Here is a 27,300-nt window from a genome sequence, read left to right on the forward strand (position 1 = left end):
TACTAACTTTTTCTTCATTAAAATATATAGACACCTGAAATATTTTTGATTTTCAAACTTCATCTTGAGGGATTTTTTTTTCTTTATTTATTTATATCTTTGAAGATTTGGAAATGTAAAAAGAAAAATCCACTCTATAGCATAAAACATATAAGTTTGCTCGTGCATTTGGAGCATTGACAGAGCCTGACAGACAAAACTGAGGGCCGCCAACTTAGATTGGAAAAAATGCCACGTGACACTCGGAACATAAACACCTGTCACATGACTTTCAGTTTTATTTGCAGACATGGCGTCGAGCTGCTGGTGGCTCTTTTCGCTCATGTTCCTCATCCTCGGTGAAACTTCATTGAGCGCCCCAGTCGACCACCACGAAAAACAACACGAAAATAAATGCGGCTATCAGGTATGACGCAGTTTGACACTTTTCATTGATGTCTCACTGTGTTAAGTTAACAGAAATGCGATATGGAAAATAATTAACAACGTTTACTTTTCAACGAGAATTTTATTTATTTATTATCTGTATATTATCTGTAGACGAACAGATTTTGCATAAAACCCCTATTTTTAGCATAGTATTTTAATACAGCACATTCATCCAGTTAAAATTGGTATCTTATGCTGTTTTATATATTTTTTCGTAACCACCACACATCAAATTTATAAATTAATTCTTTAAATTTTTTGAGGCGATGGAATTAATGTTATTAAGAATGAATTTACTTTTAAATTGGGCTCAATACGTTCTTGTTGTGCCCAAAGGAAATACAGTAACCATTTGTAGAATTCTGACATTGATCTGTACTACTGCACCCTCCTTTGTATCGATTGATTGATTGATTAAAAATTCATTTCGAACTTTCATTTACAACAACAAAACCCCTACGAGATTAAATGTACAATATTTAACGTCAAATTATGAAATAGCTCGCTAGAGAGACAGTCTGAAGAGAAGGGTGACCTTTACCCTACTACTCCATATCAAATAAAACAACATAGATTATCCAATCACAAAGTTTGATTAGTCAGAGTACACTGACTGTAGTGTATTTTTTGCTCAAATTCCTTGTGTGTTTAATCTAGGCCTGCCACAAACTATTTTTGTAGTCGACAAATCATTCTTTTTTTCCCTTTTTTTTTTCTTAATCTGTCAACAAATGGGCTCATAAACCAAATGTTTCGTGACTTGCTGAATGACAAAGTTTTATGACTCCGAGGTTTAGATTTTGCTGGAATGTGCATTGGAACTAAAAACTGTTGGAAAAAAGTTGGACAATGAATATTATGGAACTATGCAAATGTATCGTTGATTTCCAAAGCAAAGGCAGATGTTTGTAAATATCTCATTTCTATTGATAACAAAGATAATCATCTGCTTTCATCTAGAACTACATAGGAAAATGTTTTTTAAGCAATTTAAAATAAACAATGAATATTTATTAATAGACTTCATAACTATTGAGTATTGACGGACGGGACGCGGGGTACGGGGCCGATTAATAGGGGGCCTGCATTGTTGGCGTGGCTGTTGAAGCTGACCGAGTGGAATCACAAAGAGCTTTTCCCATTGAAAATTCTTGTGAAAAAATGCTTAAATCCCCAAATTCTTTATAGATATGAACGTAAAACAGTCTCGATTCTTTGTTAAAAGAGCAAAAAAACGGGTATTTACGCATTTATTTTACGTAAATATATCGAAGTACGAGGCTAGTCTGTTAGTCAATGCGGCGGCCGCCATTTGTAAACAGCTTTTTCCGTTGAAAATTCTTGTGAATAAATGCTTAAATCCCCGAATTCTTTTTAGATATGAACGTTAAAAAATCCGATTCTTTATTATAAGAGCAAAAAAACGGGCAGTTACGCATCTATTTTATGTAAATATGTCGAAGAATGACGCCAATGCCGTAACACTTCCCATTCTCCCATTGATTTTTTTCACAACGTTTCAAAATGCATGCATGGTACGAAAAATATAATAATTACCTTGAATCCTCGAACGAATCACTCCTGAGACAATCCTTCTTACTTGTATGTGGTACAGCTTTCGTACTTTTTAAATCCAGCGTGTTCAAATCCTGCATGTTTTTACTCGGCGACCGACTGGGAATAACTGAAGCGGACTTCAGGGCGGCTCCTTCCTAAAAGGCATTGCGCGGTGAAGGTCGAGTCTGACCCGTCAATCATAATGAAGTCTATGATTTATTGCATTCTCGTTTGTGTTTTTTAACTGATTTGTTTAATGTTGAAAAAAATTCAGTTTTTCCCAATGTTGTTTCGTAAAAACAATGGGTAAAAAATAAGTTAAAAACTTAAAATAAAAAAATAATAAAAAAGAGAATATTTGCTGCTTTAAAAAAAAAAAAAAAAAAAATCAGAAGTGTAAAAAAAAAAAAAAAAAACCTTAAATAATTTGGAAGTTAAAAAAAAACAAAAAACAATATTTACTATTCAGTGGCTCAAAAAAAGGATTCAGACAGTTTGTCGGTTAACAATGTATGTAACAATGTAACATATAACCAATTATCGAAAATATCAATTAATTTGATAATCAATTGTCATTTAGCCAACAACTAATCCGTTATCAATTAAATCTTTCCTATTTCAATAGTCAATTCATCTTTTTAAGACCTGTTTATACCTACATTAGTTGTTTCCATTCAGCTTGTACGTGTGTGTACATTCATGGCGTTTTTCTGTGTGTAGTCTTGTCACACTACCAACACTGCTATGCTGAATGTCCACCTGGTTCCACACACGCATGATGACGTTGGCTGGCTCAAGACTGTGGACCAGTATTTCTATGGAGGTCAGAACACACACACACACGCACACACATACCCAAGTATGCTTATAAAAACAACAATAAAATGTTTATTGTACACTGTGTAATCATCAGTATTTCTCATGTAATTGTTTTTCTGTTTTCCTGCCGTCCTTGTCCATTTGTAGACCGTAATGACATCCAGCACGCCGGCGTGCAGTACATCCTGGACTCTGTCGTGGATGAGCTTCTAAAGAACCCCGACCGCAGGTTCATATATGTGGAAATGGCCTTCTTCTACCGATGGTGGCGCCGCCAGAGCACTGACATGCAGCAAACGGTCAAGCAGCTTGTCAACCAAGGTCCATCATCCTACCATTTCCTGAACCATTTCAACTTGTTGAACTGACCCCGCCTCATTTGTGTATCCTACCCCCTTTCAGGCCGACTAGAGTTCGTCAATGGTGGCTGGTGCATGAGCGATGAGGCCACCACCCACTACAGTGCCGTTATTGACCAGATGACTCTGGGCCTCAGGTTCCTTAACCAGACATTCGGGCCTTGTGGCAGGCCACGGGTGGCTTGGCATATTGACCCGTTTGGACACGCTCGTGAACACGCCTCCATCTTTGCGCAGGTAGATCTCGCTTCCCACTGTTCTTTTCTGAGTACAGTGTTATCCAAATGAAAAAGGCATTGTACTGAGATGTCGAATATGTTGCCAAATTTTCCAATTCTGAGCAATATACTTATGAGTACCATATTCTTGCCTTTATTCGGCACATACAGTAGGATAACCAGAGAAGTATTAGCCAAGTATGTGTAACAAATTCAAGCAGACGCTGCACAAGTTAGGAATGCCCCACTCCCGGTGCAAAAAGCAGCTGCCAGGCTTAGAGCAGTCAGCTCACCCGGCTCTCGGTGCATGAGGTGATGGCGGTGCAGGTTCATTCTCCAGGTGGGGCGAGAATGAGAGTGAGCACAGTGACATCGCCACCAGACCGGTTGCATATGAAAAAGGGGAAGATTTGATTGGCTTGTAATTTGTAGACAGCAGTTGAGTTGGGAGCAGGGGTCGCGTTAACCGAATATTTTCCGTCGTTGACCGGTTTTTTAAAACGGTGACGGAAAAAACTGAAGTCCATCCGTCATTTTGACAGGTTGCAATTCACACCCCAGACCACAGGGTGGCGAGTGAGTATATTAATTTGCTATTGTCTAAAGATACACGATAATATCGGTCGCCAATAATTATCGGCCGAAAATGGCAATTATGAAGTCACACAGATAATCCAGATAATTAAAAAAATTCGACCGATAATGCAATCCGATAATTATATACTTGATTTAGCCTCCAAATGTGCACAACCGAAGAATTCAGCACGCCGCCTCCTCAACCCCTCCCCTCTCTGAAGCCCCTGAGGGAGGAGGGGTTGAGGAGGCGGAGTTACACGACAAGAAATAGTTGAATATCATGGCGGCTGTTACTGAAAAACGAAGCTCTCACCATCTGCGAAACATGTACCGCAGAAGTTCCACGAGGCCGAAAGAAAGCGTCCTCATTCAAAAGCACTAACCCAGCATTCATTTAAAACTGCATCACAAAGATTTTTGGAACGAATACGAGGCTGCTGCTAGCGGGAATGCTAAAGTTATTGTAAACACAAGCTAAACTACAGGGCTTGTGACAATACAGAGTCGTGTTGTTTGGGAAAGCAGCCCAAGATGGGTGGTAAACTCGCATCTAAGGCTAAACACCGGCACGACTGGAGGCCGTTGGCGGGGCGGGCAGAGCCCGGTTCCCCGGCTTCAGGACCTCCAGCGAATACTCCGGTTTCTCGAGTGTTCCCCCACTGCGTGCGAGCAGAGCCAGGCCCCGATTACGCCGCGGCGAACAGGCCGGTGCGGGCGGATTATCCGATACAAACGTAGCCGCCGAGACGAGACACGATTTTTTTTAACCGAAATGACCCGAGAGCCAAACCCCTACGACCACCATTCTTCATGAAAAACATGCCAATCACATTTTCACCACGGATATTTGAAAAAAGTGATGTCCAGTAAGCAAGCTTATCATGACGGCACAGTGGTTAGGTTAGATGATAATTTAAACATGGAGAAAACGAAGTCAGCCAGTCAATAATGCATTCAGTATGTAAAATGACGAGCGGTCAGATGACTTTGTAACGCTGCCTTTATTTTCGGTTTAACAAAACTCAGGCACAAAACAACACGCACGGAGATGCGAGCTCCAACTCCATCCAAAATAGTACTGCCGTGTATCAGTTTAGCTGCTGTAAAGCACATGTCGTGAGTGCCGCAAATGTAAACAAAGCGCTGCAGAATGGGTACATGACATCTCGCTCTTCGAGTTAATCATTTTCACAGTGCGCAATAAAGCATATAACATTAGCAATCACTTTTCAAATTGATTTAAATTATTTGTCTGCTCAATTACAGTCACAGTAGGTAATCAAAACTTATTGGCACTTATTAACACTTATCAATTTAAATATGCACATTCCTGTTGTAATGAAATAACAATAACATTTTGTAGCCACAAATATTATTCAAAATCTTTTCTTCAAGTTTTTTTTTTAGGATTAAGTATAATAATCTATTGCTTAAAATAAGGCTGTTAAGATTATTTTCAGCTAGCTATTTTTCTTCCAAGAAATCTGAGACAAATACACTTGAAGCGCTGGCAGATAATTTCACTTATTTCCAATAGATTTACACTTAAAACTGACTAGTTTTAAGGAGGTGTGTTTTGCAGTGTATTAATGTTATATATGTTAGGAATGGCTTACTTTTAAAGGCATTTTTGTCCAACTTAGGTATTTACTCTGTAAGTAATTGTTGCCAAAAGTTTACCATTACACAATGTCAGACAATCTGTCATTATTTAGATGTTGGAATTGAATACTTGTTCATATTTTATGTTGAAAAAAAGAGCAATAAATTTTATTTTTGCACAGTAATATTTTATTTTGTGTATACTTTAAAATTTTACATAAATCTTTTAATAGAATTATCGGCTTGACATTATCGGTTATCTGTTGGAATGAGGAGGAAATTACCGGTTATCGTTATCGGTTGAAAAATGTATTATCGTGCATCACTACTATTGTCTCTCTTGATGCATGACGTCGTTGGCCTTACTCGGAAAAATGTCAAGGCAACTGAGTGTTTGCCTGGCACGGCCAGACTGTTCTGCCTGTATTTTTCAAACACTGAGAGAAAAGTCTGGGACACAGCCTCTCGAGTAGGTACAAAATCAATCGACAAATCAGATTTGTTTATTTGCGTGACGTGTTCCTCACGAGCAACGTCACTCTTGCGCGCCGAAAGTCGTCTCTACTATAACACGGATGGCGAACGGGAGAGCCGAGAATATTTTCCAATCCGCGGTAAATTCAGTTTTAAATGAGCTAAAACACATCGACACGAGTCATTGACAACAGTCAGTCTCGCGCTAGCCATGTTGAATAAACTCCGTTCTCCTCGTATGTTTACTTCCGCGCGCAAGTCCCTCGTCCTGCCCTCGTCGCTTTGCTAACGGCACGTCTGCCCGTCGCTGATTGGTGCACTCCGCTGTCTGTTTGCCTCTTGTTAAGCTTGTTCGGACAGAATATTAATTAAAAATTAATGAAAACTAAATACTATTGAATATGTCATTATTATCATTTTAAAAATGTAAGTGACGGGTAAAAATAGATTATGACCGGATTTTTATGACACTGTCAGTCAAAATGACAGACAACGAAAAAGTCTAGCGCAACCTCTGGTTGGGAGCTTCAGTTTGTTTTCCCTTTTTGATCCCACAACGTTAAGCCTCCTTTTACATGAACTCCTGTCCCTCCTTATGCATAATAAAAATAATTGTCACATGATGTCATACCCACAGCTCATGATTTCCTGAGAAATGTCCAGGACAACTTTTCTGCCTTTATATTTTTTCATGGTCACTTCCAATAGCTTTCCCTGTGCGTATACACAGGCACATGCGAACACATGCCTGCAGACACACATATCCACCTACATGCATGCACACAGACACACGTGGTCGAATTTAGACACACGCAACATCACTTTCCACAGTGAAATCAATTTATGATTGTCTTTTTTTTTTCTTTGAAATAAAAGCTAAAAAATAGGTGACACAGACTACATAGGCTGACACTACTGTTTAGAATGTACTATTATTTTGTGATTATAAATAATTCCTAGACACTCAGTAAATATGCAGACTGGGAAAGGTTAGCCAATTAGACGTTAGTTTAATTAGACGTTACACTCTTGTTTGAAGACAACCACATCACTCACCATGCTCCACCTTTTCAAACTGTGGATATTCAAATTCACAGATATAGTGGTACCTCTACTAACATGTCTCTACATACAGAATTTTCAGGTTACGACACACCTCAAATGGAAAATATTGCCTCTTGTTACGGAAAAAAAAAAATCAGGATAGGAAAGGCAAAAATACAGTATGGGCTGCTACTCGCACCTCCCAGAGTTTACTGAGTGCAACATAATTATAGCTGCTCTGCCATTGGCTGTTGCCTATCATCCTCATAGCATCCGATTGGTTAAGAGGGACCTCTACTGTATGTGTGTATCCCAGAGTCCTCTTTATTCGCCCCTTGAGTTCTGACAGCTTTATATGAATGTATTAACTTTTATTCTTTGTATTTTACATTATGCATAACTCTCAACTTTCGTCTTTTATGAAGCATAAAAATGCATCAAAGCATGTAACATTTGGTACAAGGTTTATGAGAGATTTATGTCTGAATTTTGGGGGGCTTGGAACGGATCAGGGCATTTACATGGAAAACTCGTCTGTACTTATGGAGATTCCAGTTTACGAAACTACTTTCAGAACTAATTAATTTTGTAAAGAGAGACACCACTGTACTATGGTGTAAAATGCAGGAGGGTGACCCCTAGCTGACGAAAACAATACCTTTACTTCACATACCAATATATATATATATATATTTTAAATATATATATAATTTATTATTATATTCAATACAAATTTGTCCTATTTCCCTGGAACACAGAACAAATTCACTTGGCTCATACTCATTAAGGCATACCTTTTAAAGTTATATATGCATTGCGACCCCACACAATTTATCCACAAACTACAGACTAGGTACCTCAAAGTGTTTTCAGATGATATCCATAAGTCAGTAGCGATTACAAAGTTAAACGCAATAAATAAGGTCTCAATTTGAGCAAAAGTACATCTCATAAAGATGGGCTGCACTATCGATTATTTTAGTAGTTGATTAATCGATGAACTAGTTAATTTGAATAATTGAGTAATCTGATAAGGAACATGAAAAATTAAAATACCTGAGCTCAGCCTCAAACAGTATAAAAAAGTAAACAAATGAGGATCTATGTACAACAAAAGGTGGAAAAGTGCTGTACAAGTATAACACCATTTACCATTCACCAAAAGAACAATTGGCTAACTTACATAGTGAAATTCTGCTAGCTTAAATGCAATAAAATGCAAACGTTTTTTTTACAATGCTCTTAAATGGTACAGACACATATTCCCACAAAAACAGCTAAATATAAACAAACACACAAAAGCTTATGTTGGTCTTAACAAGGAGCAGCTGGATTCACCCATGTGAAATAAGGCAGACAAGAGGGCAGTGTATCCACCCAAATCAATAAAATTAAATGCAAACACTTTCAAAATAAACCATTACAACGCCACATTAATTAAACGAATACTTGAAGCAGCAAAATTTAATTTGAATCTTTTTTTCCAATCGATTACTGGAGTTTATCGATTAATCGTTGCAGGACTATTATAAAGTCAATACTGGTCCTTTTCCAGATGGGTTTCGACGGCTTTTTCTTCGGGCGGGTGGACTACCAGGACCGATACCGGCGGATGATGGCCAAGGAGCAGGAGCTGCTGTGGAGGGCATCTGACAGTCTCACTCCCCCAATGGCGGACCTTTTTACTGGTAATGTATCAAATTCACAGCTTGCGGGCAAGATCCAGCCTTCCATGATAGTTTAGTCACACGAGGTGAAATCATTCAAAATTTGTGTTAATAAATTTCCACTGCCCCTGTAAATAACTGCCACCATCATGATGTAATTTTTTTTAAATGCCTTTTTAAATTTTTAACATGGACTTCTTTGGTCATGGTCTTGGCATGTCTTGTTCTTGGTCTTGATTCACAAAAGTCCTTGTCTTGCCTTGGTCTCAGTGAGTTTGTAGCCTGGGATGAAAAGAAATTTTACACCACTGTCTGATAGGGATTCTTCCCAATGGATACAACCCCCCCATGGACTTTTGCTGGGACCAGTCCTGTGATGACCCACCAATCAAGGATGATCCTGACCTGGAGGACTACAACGTGGATGACGTGGTTGAGCGCTTTCTCAACATTGCAAACAGTCAGGTGAGTCCCAACAAAAAGTTTGGGTGCAGGGAGTCCTCACAGAGGAGATAATGTATTTACTAAGGCTAATCTTCTTTCAAACTAAACTTTTATGTATGCAAAAGAATTTAAAAATTGCTTATAATTTTATTTTTTTAATATTGTAATTATATGATATTTAGAGGAAAAAAGTAACGTCTGTATATTGAAACATTTTAAAGTGCCCCCCCAAATGTCCCCGAATGACCTGATATGACCAGGACACGTCCCCCAAATGTCCCCAGATGACCTGATATGACCAGGACGTGTCCCCCAAAGGTCCCTAAATTAACAGGAAGTGACCTGATATTGTCCCCGAAATGTCCCCGAACCAACCTGGGCGGGGCTAAGAACTGTATCTCCATGCACCAAAGCCCCAGAGTAATTTCTCCAGAAATGGCAGTTTCTAGTTACAGTATATGGGGCTTTGCATTGTTAAAAATATACATTTGTACTTACCATAATTTATTTGGTAACATTAAAATTTTTATGCTTTGCTTTGCTATTTCCAAGGCTTCACTTCTTTCCATAGTACTTTAAAAACACTAATACAGACATAACATAATACCATAATGGTGGGGGAAGGTGTGGGAGGCGGTGGCGCGTCCCGTCATCCCTTCCCTGTAGGCAGGTAGATGAGGGCGGGGATGGTCCAGGGGACCACCCTGGATCCCGGGGGGATGACGGCGGCCCCCTTGCTGGAGCTGCGAGAGGATGGGTGTACTGCTCGCCCCCCGGATTGGCCTCAGAGAGGCAGCCCCCATGCAGAATTTCCGCTTGCCTGCAGGACTGTCATACGTCTGATGGGATTTACGTATGACTGGGTGCAATTCGGCACACTCAAGTAGGGAATTATCGGTGCCAGGAGTAGCGATCAGGCTGCATAGAATAGGATCCACACATAATACTGGGTTCTGCACCTCACATTGCTGATTTGTGTGTGCTCCATCCCACTTAATCAAATTTCCTTCTGACATGGCGAGGGCAGTGAAACGCTCACTTGTTAATTGTGTTTTATGGAGTTTTGCCGCCCTCTGCTGGCGCTTGGGTGCGACTGATTTTATAGACTTCAGCACCCATGAGCATTGTGTAAGTAATTATTGACATCAACAATGGCGGGCTACTAGTTTATTTTTTGATTGAAAATTTTACAAATTTCATTAAAACAAAAACATTAAGAGGGGTTTTAATATAGAATTTCTATAAATTGTACTAACATTTTTCTTTTAAGAACTACAAGTCTTTCTATCCATGGATCGCTTTAACAGAATGTTAATAATGTTAATGCCATCTTGTTGATTTATTGTTACATTAAACAAATACAGTCCTTATGTACCGCATGTTGAATGTATATATCCATCTTGTGTCTTACCTTTCCATTCCAAAAATAATTTATAGAAAAATATGGCATATTTTATAGATGGTTTGAATTGCGATTAATTACGATTAATTAATTTTTAAGCTGTAATTAACTCGATTAAAAATTTTAATCGTTTGACAGCCCTAGTACTAGTACATACAACAGTATACATTTGATCACTTATTTTTTTATTTTTTTTTTTTTTTTTTACACTTTGGGTGAATTTGAGCTTCTCTCGGAGTCTTAAGCAATCGCCACTGTTAATGATGGTTGTAAAAAAATAAGCTAATAAAAAGAATTACTAAATTCTGCTCATGTCTTATAATTCTGACTTCAATTCTGTAAAATGTTGTTTTTTTTTTTGTCTCTCAAAAATATAAAACTATATTCCGAAGAGGGGAAAAAATGTCAAATTATGTCAGATAAATGTGATAAGGCAGCAATATTTCGCCCCAAAGATAAAGATGGGAGGATTAATTTATCCAGTATGTTGCTTTTTTGGAATGGATGCACTTTTTCCAATAATTATTGGATTTTTTAAATTCATTTTTCTGATCCCTAAGCTATGGCTTGTAGACCCCTGTTTAACTGCCCTCCCCCACCAAAAAAGCACATAACTGAGAACCCTTTAACTGATTTGGTCTTTCTCCTGTTTCAGTCTCTTGTGTACAAGTCCAATCACATCATTATGACCATGGGCTCGGACTTCCAATACGAAAACGCCAACCTGTGGTACAAGAACCTGGACAAGCTTATCCACTACGTTAATGCCCGGCAGTCCAATGGAAGTCGGGTCAATGTCCTCTACTCCACGCCATCTTGCTACCTCCAAGAGCTGCACAGGGCTAACCTATCCTGGTAGGACCCAAAAGCTAGTCCACAAGTAGCAACAGTTTAGAATCGTTTTTGGTCTCACACACAGGGCCTTGAAAACAGATGACTTCTTCCCATATGCAGACGATGCCCATGATTTCTGGACAGGCTATTTCAGCAGCAGACCAGCATTAAAACGCTACGAGAGGCTTAGCAATAGCAACTTACAGGTGGGTTAGCTCATGAGTCTTCAAACTCTATAAAGAAAAACAACAAAATGGTCTTTGTTTAGACGTGTAAGCAGCTGGAAGTTCTGGGTGGGGAAAACTCCACAAGGGGACCCTTCGGCAAGGGCGATAGTTTCACCTTTAGTGAGTAATATTAATTTCCTGAACTTACGTAGAATCGAACCATGACAGCAAGTTCTCTCTGGTCCAGAGAAAGCCATGGCAGTAGCTCAGCACCACGATGCCGTATCAGGCACGGAGAAACAGCATGTCGCCAATGACTATGCCAGGAGACTTGCAGACGGCTGGGAACAATGCAAGGTACTTTAGACTTCACTCAATCAGGCATATCTTTCCAACCATACATACAGTGGGGCAAATAAGTGTTTCGTCAACCACTAATTGTGCAAGTTCTCCCACTTGAAAATATTAGAGAGGCCTGTAATTGTCAGCATGGGTAAACCTCAACCATGAGAGACAGAATGTGGGGAAAAAAACAGAAAAATCACATTGTTTGATTTTTAAAGAATTTATTTGCAAATTATGGTGGAAAATAAGTATTTGTGTTATGTACCCTTTGTTTGCAATAACGGAGGCCAAACATTTTCTGTAACCGTTCACAAGATTTTCACACACTGTTGCTGGTATTTTGGCCCATTCCTCCATGCAGATCTCCTCTAGAGCAGTGATGTTTTGGGGCTGTCATTGGGCAACACGGACTTTCAACTCCCTCCACAGATTTTCTATGGGGTTGAGATCTGGAGACTGGCTAGGCCACTCCAGGACCTTGAAATGCTTCTTACAAAGCCACTCCTTTGTTGCCCTGGCTGTGTGTTTGGGATCATTGTCATGCTGAAAGACCCAGCCACGTCTCATCTTCAATGCCCTTGCTGATGGAAGGAGATCGTCACTCAAAATCTCTCGATACATGGCCCCATTCATTCTTTCCTTTACACACAGATCAGTCGTCCTGTTCCCTTTGCAGAAAAACAGCCCCAAAGCATGATGTTTCCACCCCATGCTTCACAGTGGGTATGGTGTTCTTCGGATGCAATTCAGTATTCTTTCTCCTCCAAACACGAGAACCTGTGTTTCTACCAAAAAGTTCTATTTTGGTTTCATCTGACCATAACACATTCTCCCAGTTCTCTTCTGGATCATCCAAATGCTCTCTAGCAAACCGCAGACAGGCTTGGACATGTATTGGCTTCAGCAGGGGGACACGTCTGGCAGTGCAGGATTTGAGTCCCTGGCGGCGCATTGTGTTACTGATAGTAGCCTTTGTTACTGTGGTCCCAGCTCTCTGTAGGTCATTCACTAGGTCCCCCCGTGTGGTTCTGGGATTTTTGCTCACCGTTCATGTTATCATTTTGACGCCACGGGGTGAGCTCTTGCATGGAGCCCCAGATCGAGGGAGATTATCAGTGGTCTTGTATGTTTTCCATTTTCTAATAATTGCTCCCACAGTTGATTTCTTTACACCAAGTGTTTTACCTATTGCAGGTTCAGTCTTCCCAGCCTGGTGCAGGTCTACAATTTTGTCTCTGGTGTCCTCCGACAGCTCTTTGGTCTTGGCCATAGTGGAGTTTGGAGTGTGACTGACTGAGGTTGTGGACAGGTGTCTTTTATACCGATAATGAGTTAAAACAGGTGCCATTAATACAGGTAACGAGCGGAGCCTCGTTAGACCTCATTAGAAGAAGTTAGACCTCTTTGACAGCCTTGTTTGTTGGTGACCAAATACTTATTTTCCACTCTAATTTGGAAATAAATTCTTTAAAAATCAAACAATGTGATTTTCTGTTTTTTCCCCTACATTCTGTCTCTCATGGTTGAGGTTTACCCCTGTTGACAATTACAGGCCTCTCTAATCTTTTCAAGTAGGAGAACTTGCACATTTGGTGGTTGACTAAATACTTATTTGCCCCACTGTACATGAGTCAAAATTCTCAATTGGGTTCATTTCTGGGATATATTTCATGCATGCTAAAGCACCAAATGTGTACATTTGAAGCTTTCGCCCCAGTTGACTTACCATTATTTCGCTGATGCGTCAATTTTGCACAAACTGTGTGAATTCATTTTTCTTCCCATCGCCAGGTTGTGGTTAGCAACAGTCTCGCTGCTTTGAGCGGTTCGACCGCCAAGCGAGTGTACTGCGACGGCCTCAACATCAGCGTCTGTCCTATCAGCGAATCAAGCAAGAAGGTAAAAATTGCACTTAAAATATATTACCGTTAAAGTTTCTGATGCAACACTTCCTTCCACAGTTTTCCGTAAACATCTTCAACCCCCTCGCTCGGCCCATCTCGTGGCCCGTCAGGCTTCCGGTAAACGGTTCGACATATATGATATCCGATGCTGACGGCAAGTCTGTCGACTGCGAGGTGGTGCCGGTCTCACCATCCACACGGAACGTGAGGAGAAATCGTGGCTTTGCTGTCAACGAGCTCCTCTTCCAAGCCCGCGCCCCTCCGTTAGGCTTCAGCACCTACTCGGTGTCCCTGCTCCAGGATGGACCTCCACCGGTCTCCACGCAGTATGGTGCACCCAAATCCATCTGGAACAAGGTAAAGAATCACTAGAATGTTGGGCATGACTCGGAGGCGGCACTGATCCGTGTGGTTGTTAAAAAGATTTTAGATGGCTCTTGACTCGGATGTTTTTTTGGTTTTTGACCATTTTTTTCTTGAATTTTCTTGTTCCTTGACTTGTATTTCTTATTTATCTATCGGTTGGAAAAAGGGGGTGTGCCTATGTTAGATAAATCAGCGCTCACTGACTTTCCCGGCAGAGCAAGCATGGTTCTTGACTCATTTCTTTCTCTCTGGAACAGCAAAGTGTTTGTTAGTCAGGCACTATTAATTTTAAAGGAATGAAAGCAACAGGTGCACATTTTGGATATGGCTCCAAGCTAGAATTGTTGCAGGCTTAATGTGAAACAGTAACTACAAATTACCTTACCAATGTGACCCCTGTCAAGTATTGGATGCCTGCTTACGGTAATTCTAGTAATCCCATCCAAGACCATTCAACTTGTTTTCTGACATGTCCAGTATCTACGAGTCACATTTGACCCCGAGACGGGACTCCTTAGCGGCCTAGACAACTTGGAGACAAAGCAAAGCATCAGCCTGACACAGAACTTCTTCTGGTAAGTCTCCAAAGATCATCATCAATATTGTTAAATACATGTGTTAATATTTGTGTCACATGAATGCAGGTATAATGCCAGCGATGGCAACAACTCAAAGAGCAACCAGCCCTCAGGGGCGTACATCTTCCGACCCAACTCCTCCACACCGTTTGTTATCAGTAAGACAGCCAAGACAGAGAGTATACGGGTAAGAAATGTTGCACAGTTGAAAAAGCTAAAGCTACTTGGCCTTAGCAACATGAATATGGTAGAAATACTTACCAAGTAGACCTACAAGAAAGTTTCAAAAAGGCGATTTCTCATTTTATTTTGAATGGGCAATTTCAAAAGGCAATTTGACTATTATTCAAATATTTCCTCAAAACGGAACTTGTTCTTAAGACCCAAACCCACCTAATTTTACGACTAAATTCATATCTAAGACATTGGCGACTCCAAATTACGAAAGAATTGTTTTCATCATTACAGTACGTGTTGGTGCAGCATGGCGGCAGTGTTCAATTACTTGACATCCAGTGAGGAAAATAAGTATTTGAACACTGTGATTTTGCGTGTTCTCCCACTTGGAAATGATAGGTGGGCTAAACTTTTCATGGTAGGTGATTGTCCACTTTGAGAAACAATCATCTAAAAAAAAAAATTCAGGAATCACAGTGTATGTTTTTTTTTAACAACGTATTTGTGTTATACTGCTGCAAATAAGTATTTGAACACCTGAGAAAATCAATGTCAATATTTGCTACAGTAGACTTTGTTTACAATTACAGAGGTCAAACGTTTCCTGTAAACTTTCACCAAGTTTGCACACACTGCAGCAGGGATTTTGCACCACTGCTCCACACAGATCTTCTCCAGATCAATCAGGTTTCTGGACTGTCACTGAGAAGCACAGATTTTGAGCTTCCTCTAAAAAATTTCTATTTGGTTTTGGTCTGGAGACTAGCTAGGTCCCTCCAGAACCTTGATATGCTTTTTACAAAGTCACCCCTTGGTTATTCTGGTTCTCTGCTTTGGGCCATTGTCATGTTGGAAGACCCAGTCACGACCCATTTTCAATGCTCTAAATTCCCCAAAATCTCACAATACATGGCTCTGGTCACCCTTTCCTTAATACAGTGCAGTTGTCCAGTCCCACGTGCAGAAAAACACCCCCAAAGTATAATGCTACCACCCTCATGCTTCACAGTAGAGATGGTGTTCTTGGCATGGTACTCATCATTCTTCTTCCTCCAAACACTATGAGTGGAATTAAGACCAAAAAGGTTCTATTTTGATTTCATATGACCACATGACTTTCTTCCATGACTCCTCTAGATCATCCAAATGGTCATTGGCAAACTTAAAACAGGTCCTGACATATGCTGGTTTAAGTAGGGGAACCGTCCGTGCCATGCATGATTTTAAATCATGACGTCTTAGTGTATTACCAAGAGTAACCTTGGAAATTGTCCTTTCAGTTCATTGACCAGCTCCTCCTGTGTAGTTCTTGGCTGATTCCTCTCAATTCTGAAGATCATTGAGACCCTACGAAATAGATCTTGCATGGAGCCCCAGTCCGAGGGAGATTGACAGTCATGTTTAGCTTCTTTCATTTTTTTTTTAATTGCTCCAACGATGGATCTTATATCACCAAGTTGCTCTTGCTACAGGTCAATTGCCCTGTAACTCTTTTGAGCCTTGTAGAGGTCTACAATTCTGTCTCTGGTGTCTTTGGACAGCTCTCTGGGGTGTATGGTGTGGACAGGTATATATATGTAGCTAACCGCCTCAAACAGGTCAAAAAGTCAACCTCCACTTATTTAGGAGAATAAGTGGAATGGAGGTGGACATTTTAAGGCTTTTATCAGGTCTTTGAGGCTCACAATTCTAGCTAATAGACCGGTGTTCAAATACTTATTTGCAGCAGTATAATAAGAATTTTTTTTTTTTTTTTAAATCATACACTGTGATTTCTGAATTTTTTTTAGATTGTCTCTCACATTGGACAAGCACCTACCATGAAAATTTCAAACCCACCTATCATTTTCAAGTAGGAGAACATGCAAAATCACAGGGTGTTCAAATACTTATTTTCCTTACTGGATGTCAAGTAATTGAACTCTGCCGTCATGCTCGACCAACACGTACTGTAATGATGAAAACAATTCTTTCGTAATTTGGAGTCGCCAATGTCTTAGATATGAATTTAGTCGTAAAATTAGGTGGGTTCCGGTCTCAAGAACAAGTCAAAATTTCACCATTTTGAAGTTGGAGATCTTGCAAAATGACAGGGTGTTTAAATACTTATTTTCCTCACTGTAACATACCGCACTATATAGAGTTCATAGATAGAATTTCTAATTTTGCTACTTAAACTAGTTTTACTTATTTTTTTTCTTTAGTAAATTGTAATTTATTTGGCAGGCATTTCTTTCATGAGTATGCCTGCAGAAAAGTCTCTAGAGGCAATGCCTGAAAAGTCGGGTAACGCTAATACATTAGCGTGAGAGTTATATTAGTATGTTCATACCATCCTCAGACATCGGTAATGCAGGAGGTGAGGCAGTGTTTCGCACCTTGGGCATCTCAAGTGGTTCGTCTCCATGCAGACAGTCGTGTCCTGGAGCTGGAGTGGACCGTGGGCCCAATTCCAATTGAGTATGTTTTACCTTGGATTTGAGTCCTTGGTAAAAATTCTGTACCGTAAATATATTTTCTTCTTTTTGTCAGTGACGACTTGGGGAAAGAGGTGATCACTCAACTGGACACGGACATCAAGTCTTCAGGAATATTTTACACAGACTCAAATGGGCGAGAAGTTTTACAGAGAAAGTACGTGGTCAAATTGAAAGTACAGTATGTCTTAAGCTATCACTTGTCTTTTTTCTCGAGAAAGAAGGCACTTGGGAACTGTTTGACATGGTGTGATAAAATGATAAGCCGCCATCAATTTCAAACGGACATGTTTCATTTTGCTAATTGTGACTACTTTTGTTGTGTGACTACAGGAAAGACTTCCGACCTACTTGGCACCTAAAACAGTCGGAGCCCATTGCTGGGAACTACTACCCCATCAACTCCCGTGCCTTTATCAAGGTGCTTTGCATGCATTTTCCTTGTGGGTTATTCGGCATTTCTGTTTTTGATGTTTTCCTAAAAAGACATTTATGTTGTATCCTTTCATTGGCCGTCATTGATCAACGGGTATCAATCGGTTTGAGTCGAGTAAGGTTCAGTTCTGTCCAATGTAGCATTTGTTTCAATGTGTTTCTTCATAGAATGCATTTGTTTGCCAAAGATGTCCTTTGTTTTTTCATGATCATTTTGCCAACTTCTCATTGTATTCAAGCCCCAGAACCTCATTGCATCACAACCGGCACACACCATTGTCTTGTCAGGCCATGGTGGGCATCCATCAACCCAAAAATGTTTAACCTAAGTCCTACATGCACAATAACGTGGAACACAAGGGTTATAAACAGGGGTGCACATAAGTGGTCCGCATGCACGCATGCGTACCGGACATAGACAAACGCGCTGGCCCTCAACGGCTTCCATACGCTTTTGCGTACCAATGGCTGACCATAAGCCTGTCGCAATATGCAATAATTCCATTTATCGCGTGATATATAAAAATGAAGGCGGTAATTTTTCCGCTGCGACTTATGGCCTCACGTGCACGTGCGTGCGCGTGCGGCAGACGTGCTGTTAAAAGTTCGGATTCCTCGTTACCAACTGCGCTAAATGCATCTTCGTTCCAAGTCCGGCAAAAACTAGCGCCGGAACCAATCGTTCCCATTATATCCTGTTGTTCAACGTATACCGGCCGCATCAGTGCTCCGGAGTGACTGTGGACCATCTACAGCGCGCCGGTGTCGTTGACGTGTGGGCGCTCCCGTCAGGAGTGACATTTCACGCGGGTGGCTGTTTTTCGGCACAACGCCGGATATTTACAACGAAGTCCGCCAAAACATTGTTACCGACTAGGCTGCTACGAACAACCTCGCTTTGACAATAAACAGCTGAATGAAATTAAGAGCGCTGTGTCATATGCTGGTGTTGTGTAGTAATGAGCAGACGTGACTTCAGCGGCGCTTGTTAACTTTTTAAATGCGCGCACACACTAGATATCATGAAATGGCGCACTAGATGTGCTACTTTCCATGCCATTGGCTACGTGAGCACAGAGTGATTATGGGTTACGTAGTCAATATACTACATCGATGAATTCTAAACTGTCATGACTGAATGGAAGTTAAGAAGGCCAAATCATTCCATACCAGTGACTACAGATAATGTTGCAAATATTGTTATTTCAGTACGTGACACAGATGGATTCGGACAACAAATAGGATGTCTTGCTCATGTAGTAAACTTAGCTGTTAAGAAAGCTGTAGCAATCAACAGTGTGCCTTGCCTCACTTTACAAACAGTAAAGATTGTTCTCAGCTCTTTTGTACAAACATTTTTCAGATCAGTAAGAAGTAAGCACATACAGTAAATATTATGCACTAAAATACATGTTTATATGATGGCAATTTAATTTTTGCTTGCTAGCAAAAAAAAAAACAAAAACAAAAAACGAAACAAAAGATTTAATTGTTATTTTTTTTTTACAGTGCATTAAATGTATTGAATCGGATCGAAGATTGTGACCCCCGTATCAAAAATCGTACCAAACCGTGACTTAACTGTATCGTTGCATCCCTATGGAACACCATTGCAGAAGCTATGACGGGGAAAAGTTTTCATTTGCCTAAATGCTTAAGTTATTAAGTGCAATTTTTTTTTCTTTTTTTTTTAACACATTTTTTTTTATTCTGTGGTGCTGTGCGGTATCAATATTGTTGTCTTTTTTTACTTAAGAGGCATGGTCTATTGTTTTTAGTTGTGATTTCTTAAAAAGTACCGTATTGGCCCGAATATAAGACGACCCCGATTATAAGACGACCCCCTCTTTTTCAAGACTCAAGTTTGAAAAAAGACTTTTTGAACACCAAATTAATTTTTATACAGAAACGACCACGGAAAGCTTTTCTCTGACTGTGAGCATTTTTTAGGCGATCTTTTTGAGCTCTACATCTCCGTACATTACACTCTGTGACACCATATTTCACAGCCGCTTTGCAGTTGTTTGAAGACACCGCCTCATTTATCACCATCAACTTGAAGTTTGCGTCATAACTTCTCCTCAGCTGCCGGTGTTCTGCCAAAATGTCCTACATCGGCGAAACGTCCTACATTAGTCGAATTTGACACCTAAATTACTACCGTGTGCTCTAAACTTGTTTTGTTTAGATGCATACAGGAATAACGTACTAAAGAAATGCCTGCAGAAAATACTTAAATGTAGTTATGTCAAATAAGGACGGTTTAAATACGCTACGTGACTAATGTGGTCAACTGCTTCAAAGCTAACACAAAAAAACACAATGGTTAAAAGTATGAGAGGGTAATACATGCAAAAAGTATCTTTGAGGCTGTGAAAAGGTTCTAAATAACTAAATAAAAACAAAAATAGTGAGTACTCGCCGCTTCCAACCGATGTGCGCATGCGTGTGAATGCATATGCAAGCGCCCTGAGCATTGTGTAGGACGTTTCGCCGCGTAGTAAGGAATGGCCAAACACCGGTTAACCTGGCCAATCTTCGACCCACTTTTCTCCAAATTGTCGCGAAGTTTCTCCATTTTCGGTTATCTCTTCTATTACCGGTATTTTCTTCTCTTTTCCTTCTTACCACTTTCTTCTTCGTGTCAGGGGTTCGCTTTGGCCGCCCGAGTCGCGTTCAGCATTCGATTCATTGATGACTGGCGCCATCAAGCGTCGTGAATGGGTATATGTCTAGGCTGCAGTTTTTTTTTTTTTTTTTTTTTTTTTTTTTTAGGCCGCAGTTATAAGACGACCTCCTCTTTTTCAATCTTATTTCAGTGCAAAAAACATCGTCTTATATTCGGGCCAATACGGTATTTTTGAATTTATCTATGAATGTATACTGTATTCTCACTGTATTATTGTAAATTGGTTGAAAAAAAATTGAGGGGGCGCAATAATATCGCATATCGCAATTTATGAGAATAATTATCACACACTAATATTTGTTATCGCGACAGGCCTAGCTGACCACTGTATTTGAGGCGGACACGAGAAAATCACTTCTCAAAATGTCAAAGAAGCGGGCCCCACTGAGTAATTATTTCCGTGTTCCCCCACCCCCGTCAAAAGACAGACAGACGACAGAGACATCACCGGAGCTACCGAAAAAAAGGACTTTTGCTGAAAAGTGGCTGCAGGAGGTACCATGGCTAGAAGCAAATGATGCTCGCACGGAAATGTGGTGCAACATTTGCCGTGAGAATCCCAATGTCGCTAATAAGAGCAGCGCATTTTAAGTAGGGTCAAAGAATTTTAGCCATCCAAACTTTGAAAAGCACGAAAAAAACAGAGCATGTGGAAATTAATCAAACTATCGATGTCAGACAGGACCCCACTCGCCCTATGGACAAGTGGCGGAATAAAGTTATTGTAGAACAGCGCCATGCGCTGACAAACGTGTTTTTGCTCGCATTTCACAAAGCTAAACATGCACGTTCAATGAGCTCTTATGAGGAGGACATCCCACTTTTACAAAGGCTTGGAGTTAATGTGAGAGCCGCATATGAATGCCCTTTATTTTGAATTAGTGCTTTTATGTTTATTACTTTACATTTCACTTCAAAGTAATGGCAATTTTGTTGTGCCAGTTGATGTTAATCAAGAGTTAATTGTTTATATAATTAATTAAAGGTAATTGGCTCTAAGTAAAGCTTGTCATAATTTTATCGTATCAGGCGGGTCGGCTCTCAAGCTCAATGAGGACCAAGTCACATCTCCAGGTCCTCCTGTGAGAACCTGGGCAAAAAAATTATGTGCACCCCTGGTTATAAATGTGTTTTGTGTGTCGCCAGGATGACAAAGACCAACTCACGGTGGTGACAGATCGCTCTCTGGGCGGAGGCAGTATCCACAATGGCTCTCTGGAGATTATGGTTGGTTTTAACACACACATTAGCACACGTATAATAAAATTCACGCAAGTAAACAAGTTAAGCTGTCACACCTAAATGAAGACACACAAACATGCTCATAAACTGAATTGTATGTATACAAATGAAACATACACACATTGACGAAAAAATATAAACCACACATACACACGCAAGCAGAAACTCACAGGTAAACGGTTAACACAAATCCACACAAAAACACTCATTTGCAGGCGTAGTCAAACAAAACCAAAGGCTCATATAAACAACATGTGGAAATACATTTTCTTGCATTTCCACGATAAAAGCTATGCAAATGAAATCATTTAAAAACAAATGTACAATCTTAAACTACTTGCAGCACAAAAACAAAAATACACATAAAGAAAGTTACAATATTTGCCCAACAGCTCCACCGGCGGCTGCTGTACGATGACGTCCGTGGCGTGGCCGAACCCCTAAATGAGACCTCTGACATTTTTCCGGATGGTCTGGTAGTGCGCGGGTGCCTGCTGCTCTCTCTGGACCGCCCGTCCAGCGCCGCAGATGCACACCGCCTCCTGGCTGAGGAGGCAGTACTGCAGCCACTATTGACATTCACTGAGAGTGACCTGCACCCTAATACAGTACTAGAGGTGAGGAAAGACATTTAATTGGTAATTTTCCCCATTCACTTCCACATTAATCAAACATGTTTTTGTTTTGGTATTTACAATATTTCCACTGTAGGTTTTAGTTTCTGCATCAGATTGCAAAATTTTATGTCAACACAACAGATAAATCAAGTAGAAAGTAAATTGGGGGGAAAATGCAGTGCCTGTTTAAATAATAATTTAAATAATCATAAAATTAATAATAAAAAACGTTAATGTTATTTCGAATTGACAGTCCCCACCTCACAATATATACTCCACCCTGCCTATTGACGTCTTCTTTTACCCTGCCTCCTCCTCCTCTGTTATTGGGCTGCCCACATGGTGTCGACGGGTAAATATAATTTGCTAACGATAGCACCACTATGTTCAAAGGTAGCATTTGTGTGTAAAAGTGTATTTGTTGTTTGTTCTTCTCCTCTTCTGTCAGCTTCCTTCCTTTCTTTCTTCCCATGACCCCTTCCAGTTCGCTGCTTCCCCCTAATAAACAAAACATAAACAACCACAATGGGACTATATCAAACGCCCATGGGATACATTAAAATGGTCCAGACCATAAGGACACTCAGATTTCTATTGTGCGTGTCTAAGCAGCTGAGTAGGGCTGATGGGAAAAAAAGAAAAATTGACAGTGCATTAACCAAAACTGATTACGCTTCAATTCCTGGTTTGATCTATAACATGTCAGAAAATGTTGATCATTATTTTCCAAAATAAAGCAGATGTTTGCAGTGTATAAAACGTCAGAAAATGTTGGATCATCATTTTCCAGAGTTGTCCAATAATGACTTTTTAACCGATATCCCGATATTGTCTAACTCCCAAAATCTGATACCGATCTCAAACCAATATTGATATATGCGGTCGTGGACTTAACATTTTATGGCTAATTGTATTGTGGTGCCCTACTGGATGCTTTAATAATGATAAATGTAACAACTTAAAAGTTTTCCCAAATAAACATTCTGTGAAGAATAAGACAACTTCAACTGACGTTTTAGGAAAAAGTGCCTATATTGTACCACTATATTGTTGAGATCAGAATAGTACAAACATCAGTTTTTTGGATCAAGTGCAATTGCAAAGTGCCAATAAGTAGAGGTGCACGATAATTATCGGTCCGATAATAGGAATTATGACATCATCCCAATTAGGGGTGTGACAAAATATCGAAATGGTGATATATCGTGATACTTTGTATCCCAAAAGGTTATCGATATGCTCCTGTCAAGAATCGAGATATCGTTTTAAAAAGGTGTCAATGATTTTTTGTTTTTAAAAGCAACCATCAAAAAATTGCTACCAAAATCTTCCACCATAATAGTGTCTCAGTTAACTCTAAGGCTGTCATTGACGGTGCTCAACGCCCAATCCATTTAGACTGGGAGCGGTCGTTCGTTCGATTTTCGGGGCATTTACAGGTCATTTCCTGTTGGGTTTGAGTCACTGCCTATTCATTTGGGTGATTCCCAGGTCACGTCCTGTTCTGTAACTCAAAATTAACAGGAAGTGACCCATAAAATACCCCAAAATCAACAGGAAGTAACTGAAAATCAACAGGTAAATGACCTTAAATGGCCAAAATTTACCTCACTGCGTGGCATTGGCTGCCACTGACGGCCATAGACGTTCAATCGGTTTGAAGTTCAAATGGATTGGACGTCTACTAGTGATAAACTCATTCCAATTCACATCAGAAACTTGTTTTTCTGTTTATTAGTTGTTTGTAGAAAATCCTAGAATGATTTCCTGACCAATGTATCCATAATCGTTGTATCGCCATATCGTCAGATCATCGTTATCGTGAGCTTTGTATCGCAAATCGTATCGTATCGTGAGGTACCAAGAGGTTCCCACTCCTGATCCCAATAAATCTGATAACAATATGTTATCGACCCTATTAAGAATATTTTTTGCACGGTGTCGGATTGGGATGTGTGCGTTTGTTTCCACTCCTGTTTTACCAGTATTCAAAGTTTTGTTCTGTTCTGGAGGCCATATTTTACCTTCAATGAGTTATAAACCTTACTATGACAATTAGCAAATATTTGCATTTTACAGTGTTATGTTTACAAGTTCTTGAGAGGCCTTTTGATTATTGAAAGGCTTGCTGTTCTACAGTATAATTGCCAGGTTAAGAAAGTTGTTTCATGGCCCAAGATGACAAAAGTCTCCTTTCCTGTTGCACCAAATGTTTTATCTGCTGACAAAGCACAATACCTGTTGGGTTTATGTTTGTTTTCAGTGCTCATTGTTCAGGGGAACACATCGTCAATGATACTGACTGATTGATTGTGATTGACTCAAATTATATTTATTTGAAAAAAATAATATGGCCACTTTATATGAAGTCAAAACTGTTCTTTGTTTTGTTCATTATAATAATGTTCATGTCATCATGAAAATTCTGGTTCGGTCAAAGGCAAATGTATGCTGAATCAACCACTAGTATTTTTGACCTAAGGGTGTTAAACTAAGGCGAATATACATTGAAAAATTATATATATATATTATCAGTTATCGTATCGGTATCGGCCTTAAGGAGCAGGAAGTTATCAATATCGGTATCTGTTTGAAAAAATGGATATCGTGCACCCCTACCAATAAGGCACTTACTCTGTCCTCAATGTGTGTATGGGCACACAAATTGACAGATACCGAACAAATCAGGCTCTAATGAGAAGTCAGACGCTGAAGTAAAATTGAACTGGCTTTGCTGTGGTCATCTTTCTCTTGACAGGAGCACTGATACTTTTTTGTAACACTAAAAGCAACAAAATATTGTGTTAATAATCTGAAATAAAGTCACAAAAAAAGTCAAGTATACACCACGTGTCAATTTGAATAATAACTGGTAGTACAGCTTGCAAGCAATGAGTAACCACATTTCACCACAAATGCAAACAAAACAAAATATACACATCTCCAATATACTACACAATGCTCATCAATACAAAACAAAGGAATAATATAACTTATAAGCAATGCTTGTATAAGGCACAAACAACTTGGTGGGATGGCAAGAACTGCTATGGCACACTGGCTGCGGACGGTAGTTCGTCCATTTAGCTCTCTCTATTCGTAATGAGCTTGCGTCCACATATGATTATGTAAGCAGACGGTGCTGGAACTAATTACACCTAGTGGAGCTAGGAGTAGTAGGAGCTACCTCGTTATTTTCCAAAGTAAAGCAGATCTTTGCCAATGATTAAAAAGATAAACTGTGGGCTTTCATAGAGGAATACAGAAATCAGAGAATATTTACTGTTGAGGGACTGACATTACAAGAACTTTTGACAATTTTAACTTAAAGGTTAACTTAAAGGTTAAAATTGTTGAATAAAATTGTCGATAAATTTGATAATCCATTAGTTGTCCATTTGTCATTGCACGTGAATTAAAATACGTACCTGATATTCTGAAAAATAGAGCTTTATTGTGGAAAATAGTTGATTGAATTGTTCTGGTGAAATTGGTTGTGCAAAATATTGGTCACAACGACGTCAGTTTAAAAAAAAAAAAAAATGGCTACGTACAGTCTCTGACAAAAGTCTTGTCGCTGATCCATTTTGTAGAAACAATTTCTGATAACTTGACTTTTAATCTTTCAATTGGTTTCAGAAATGGCTCATATGAAAGCTAAGACCCACCCAAATGATGTTGAATGTATAAAAATATATTGGTTTCACTGAATAAAGATGTATCATTTAATGAAGACATAAAGGTCCAATTTTGGCAAGACAAAAGTTTTGTCACCTACAGAAAGTAGTGTGAAAATTGAACAAAAAAATGTACTTCAAATACAAAAATGTTACACAACATAAGCAAATTAAGTAGTGGTGCTGTGAGATCCCAATTTAATATTTTGTATGACTTCCATGGGCTTGAAGGACTGCTTCCATGCAGTTCGGCAAGGATTCATACAATTTATTGATGAAGTCATCAGGAACATCAAAGAAAGCAGTCTTTCATGCCTCCCAGAGTTCATCAACATTCTTGGGTTTTGTCTTCCATGCTTCCTCTTTCATTCTACCCCAGACATGCTGAATGATGTTCATGTCTGGTGACTGGGCTGGCCAGCATTGAGGAACTTTGAGGTAGAGATTGAAGTATGCGATGGAGCACCATCCTGCTGTCGAATTTGTCCCTTTTTATGGTTAGGAATGTATGAGGCAGCTAAGATTTGTTGATATTTCAGACTATTTATGTTGCCTTCCACCCTGCAGATCTCTCGCACAGCCCCATACTGGATGTAACCCCAGACCATGATTTTGCCACCACCAAACTTCACTGTTTTCTGAGTGAATCTCGGATCCATGCGGGGTCCAGTAGGTCTCCTGCAATATTTGCGGCGACTGTGGTGTAATTCAATGCAAGATTCATCTGAAAAATCCACCTTTTGCCACTTTTCCAGCATCCATCCTTTTGACAGGCTGTGGGCCTTGGCAAATGCGACACGTTTTTTTTAATTGTTTTTTGTTTAATGCTGGTTTCTGGGCACTGATTCGACCATGGAGGCCATTTCTAGACAGAATTTGAGCGACTTAGCTGCCTTTTACATTCCTAACCATAAAAAGGGAAAAATTTGGCAGCAGGATTGTGCTCCATCGCGTACTTCAATCTCTACCTCAAAGTTCCTCAAGGCAAAGAAGATCAAGATCCTCTATGACTAGCCAGCCCAGTCACCAGACATGAACATCATTGAGCATGTCTGGGGTAGGATGAAAGAGGAAGCATGGAAGACGAAACCCAAGAATGTTGATGAAATCTGGGAGGCATGCAAGACTGCTTCCTTTGATGTTCCTGATGACTTCATCAATACATTTTTTGAATCCTTGCCGAACAGCATGGATGCAGTCC

At 39.8% G+C, this 27,300-nt stretch overlaps 1 protein-coding gene across 1 annotated transcript in view; it reads left to right on the top strand.

Moving 5' to 3' along the window:
* Positions 1 to 269: 269 nt before the first annotated feature.
* Positions 270 to 27,300, top strand: part of man2b1 (mannosidase, alpha, class 2B, member 1) — a 32,161-nt gene continuing 5,130 nt past the window's right edge. The window contains exons 1-19 of the mRNA XM_057843384.1: positions 270 to 406; positions 2,707 to 2,809; positions 2,953 to 3,126; positions 3,208 to 3,401; positions 8,634 to 8,766; positions 9,065 to 9,210; positions 11,247 to 11,446; positions 11,511 to 11,631; positions 11,694 to 11,772; positions 11,840 to 11,949; positions 13,729 to 13,836; positions 13,899 to 14,198; positions 14,685 to 14,782; positions 14,852 to 14,972; positions 17,304 to 17,422; positions 17,495 to 17,596; positions 17,773 to 17,860; positions 21,710 to 21,790; positions 22,198 to 22,422. Of these exons, the coding sequence (XP_057699367.1) occupies positions 290 to 406; positions 2,707 to 2,809; positions 2,953 to 3,126; positions 3,208 to 3,401; positions 8,634 to 8,766; positions 9,065 to 9,210; positions 11,247 to 11,446; positions 11,511 to 11,631; positions 11,694 to 11,772; positions 11,840 to 11,949; positions 13,729 to 13,836; positions 13,899 to 14,198; positions 14,685 to 14,782; positions 14,852 to 14,972; positions 17,304 to 17,422; positions 17,495 to 17,596; positions 17,773 to 17,860; positions 21,710 to 21,790; positions 22,198 to 22,422 (2,619 nt within the window). The 5' untranslated portion in view covers positions 270 to 289. The remainder of the gene's footprint in view (positions 407 to 2,706; positions 2,810 to 2,952; positions 3,127 to 3,207; positions 3,402 to 8,633; positions 8,767 to 9,064; positions 9,211 to 11,246; positions 11,447 to 11,510; positions 11,632 to 11,693; positions 11,773 to 11,839; positions 11,950 to 13,728; positions 13,837 to 13,898; positions 14,199 to 14,684; positions 14,783 to 14,851; positions 14,973 to 17,303; positions 17,423 to 17,494; positions 17,597 to 17,772; positions 17,861 to 21,709; positions 21,791 to 22,197; positions 22,423 to 27,300) is intronic.

This window comes from Corythoichthys intestinalis, chromosome 8 (assembly GCF_030265065.1).
Source record: "Corythoichthys intestinalis isolate RoL2023-P3 chromosome 8, ASM3026506v1, whole genome shotgun sequence".
NCBI classification, from domain to species: domain Eukaryota; kingdom Metazoa; phylum Chordata; class Actinopteri; order Syngnathiformes; family Syngnathidae; genus Corythoichthys; species Corythoichthys intestinalis.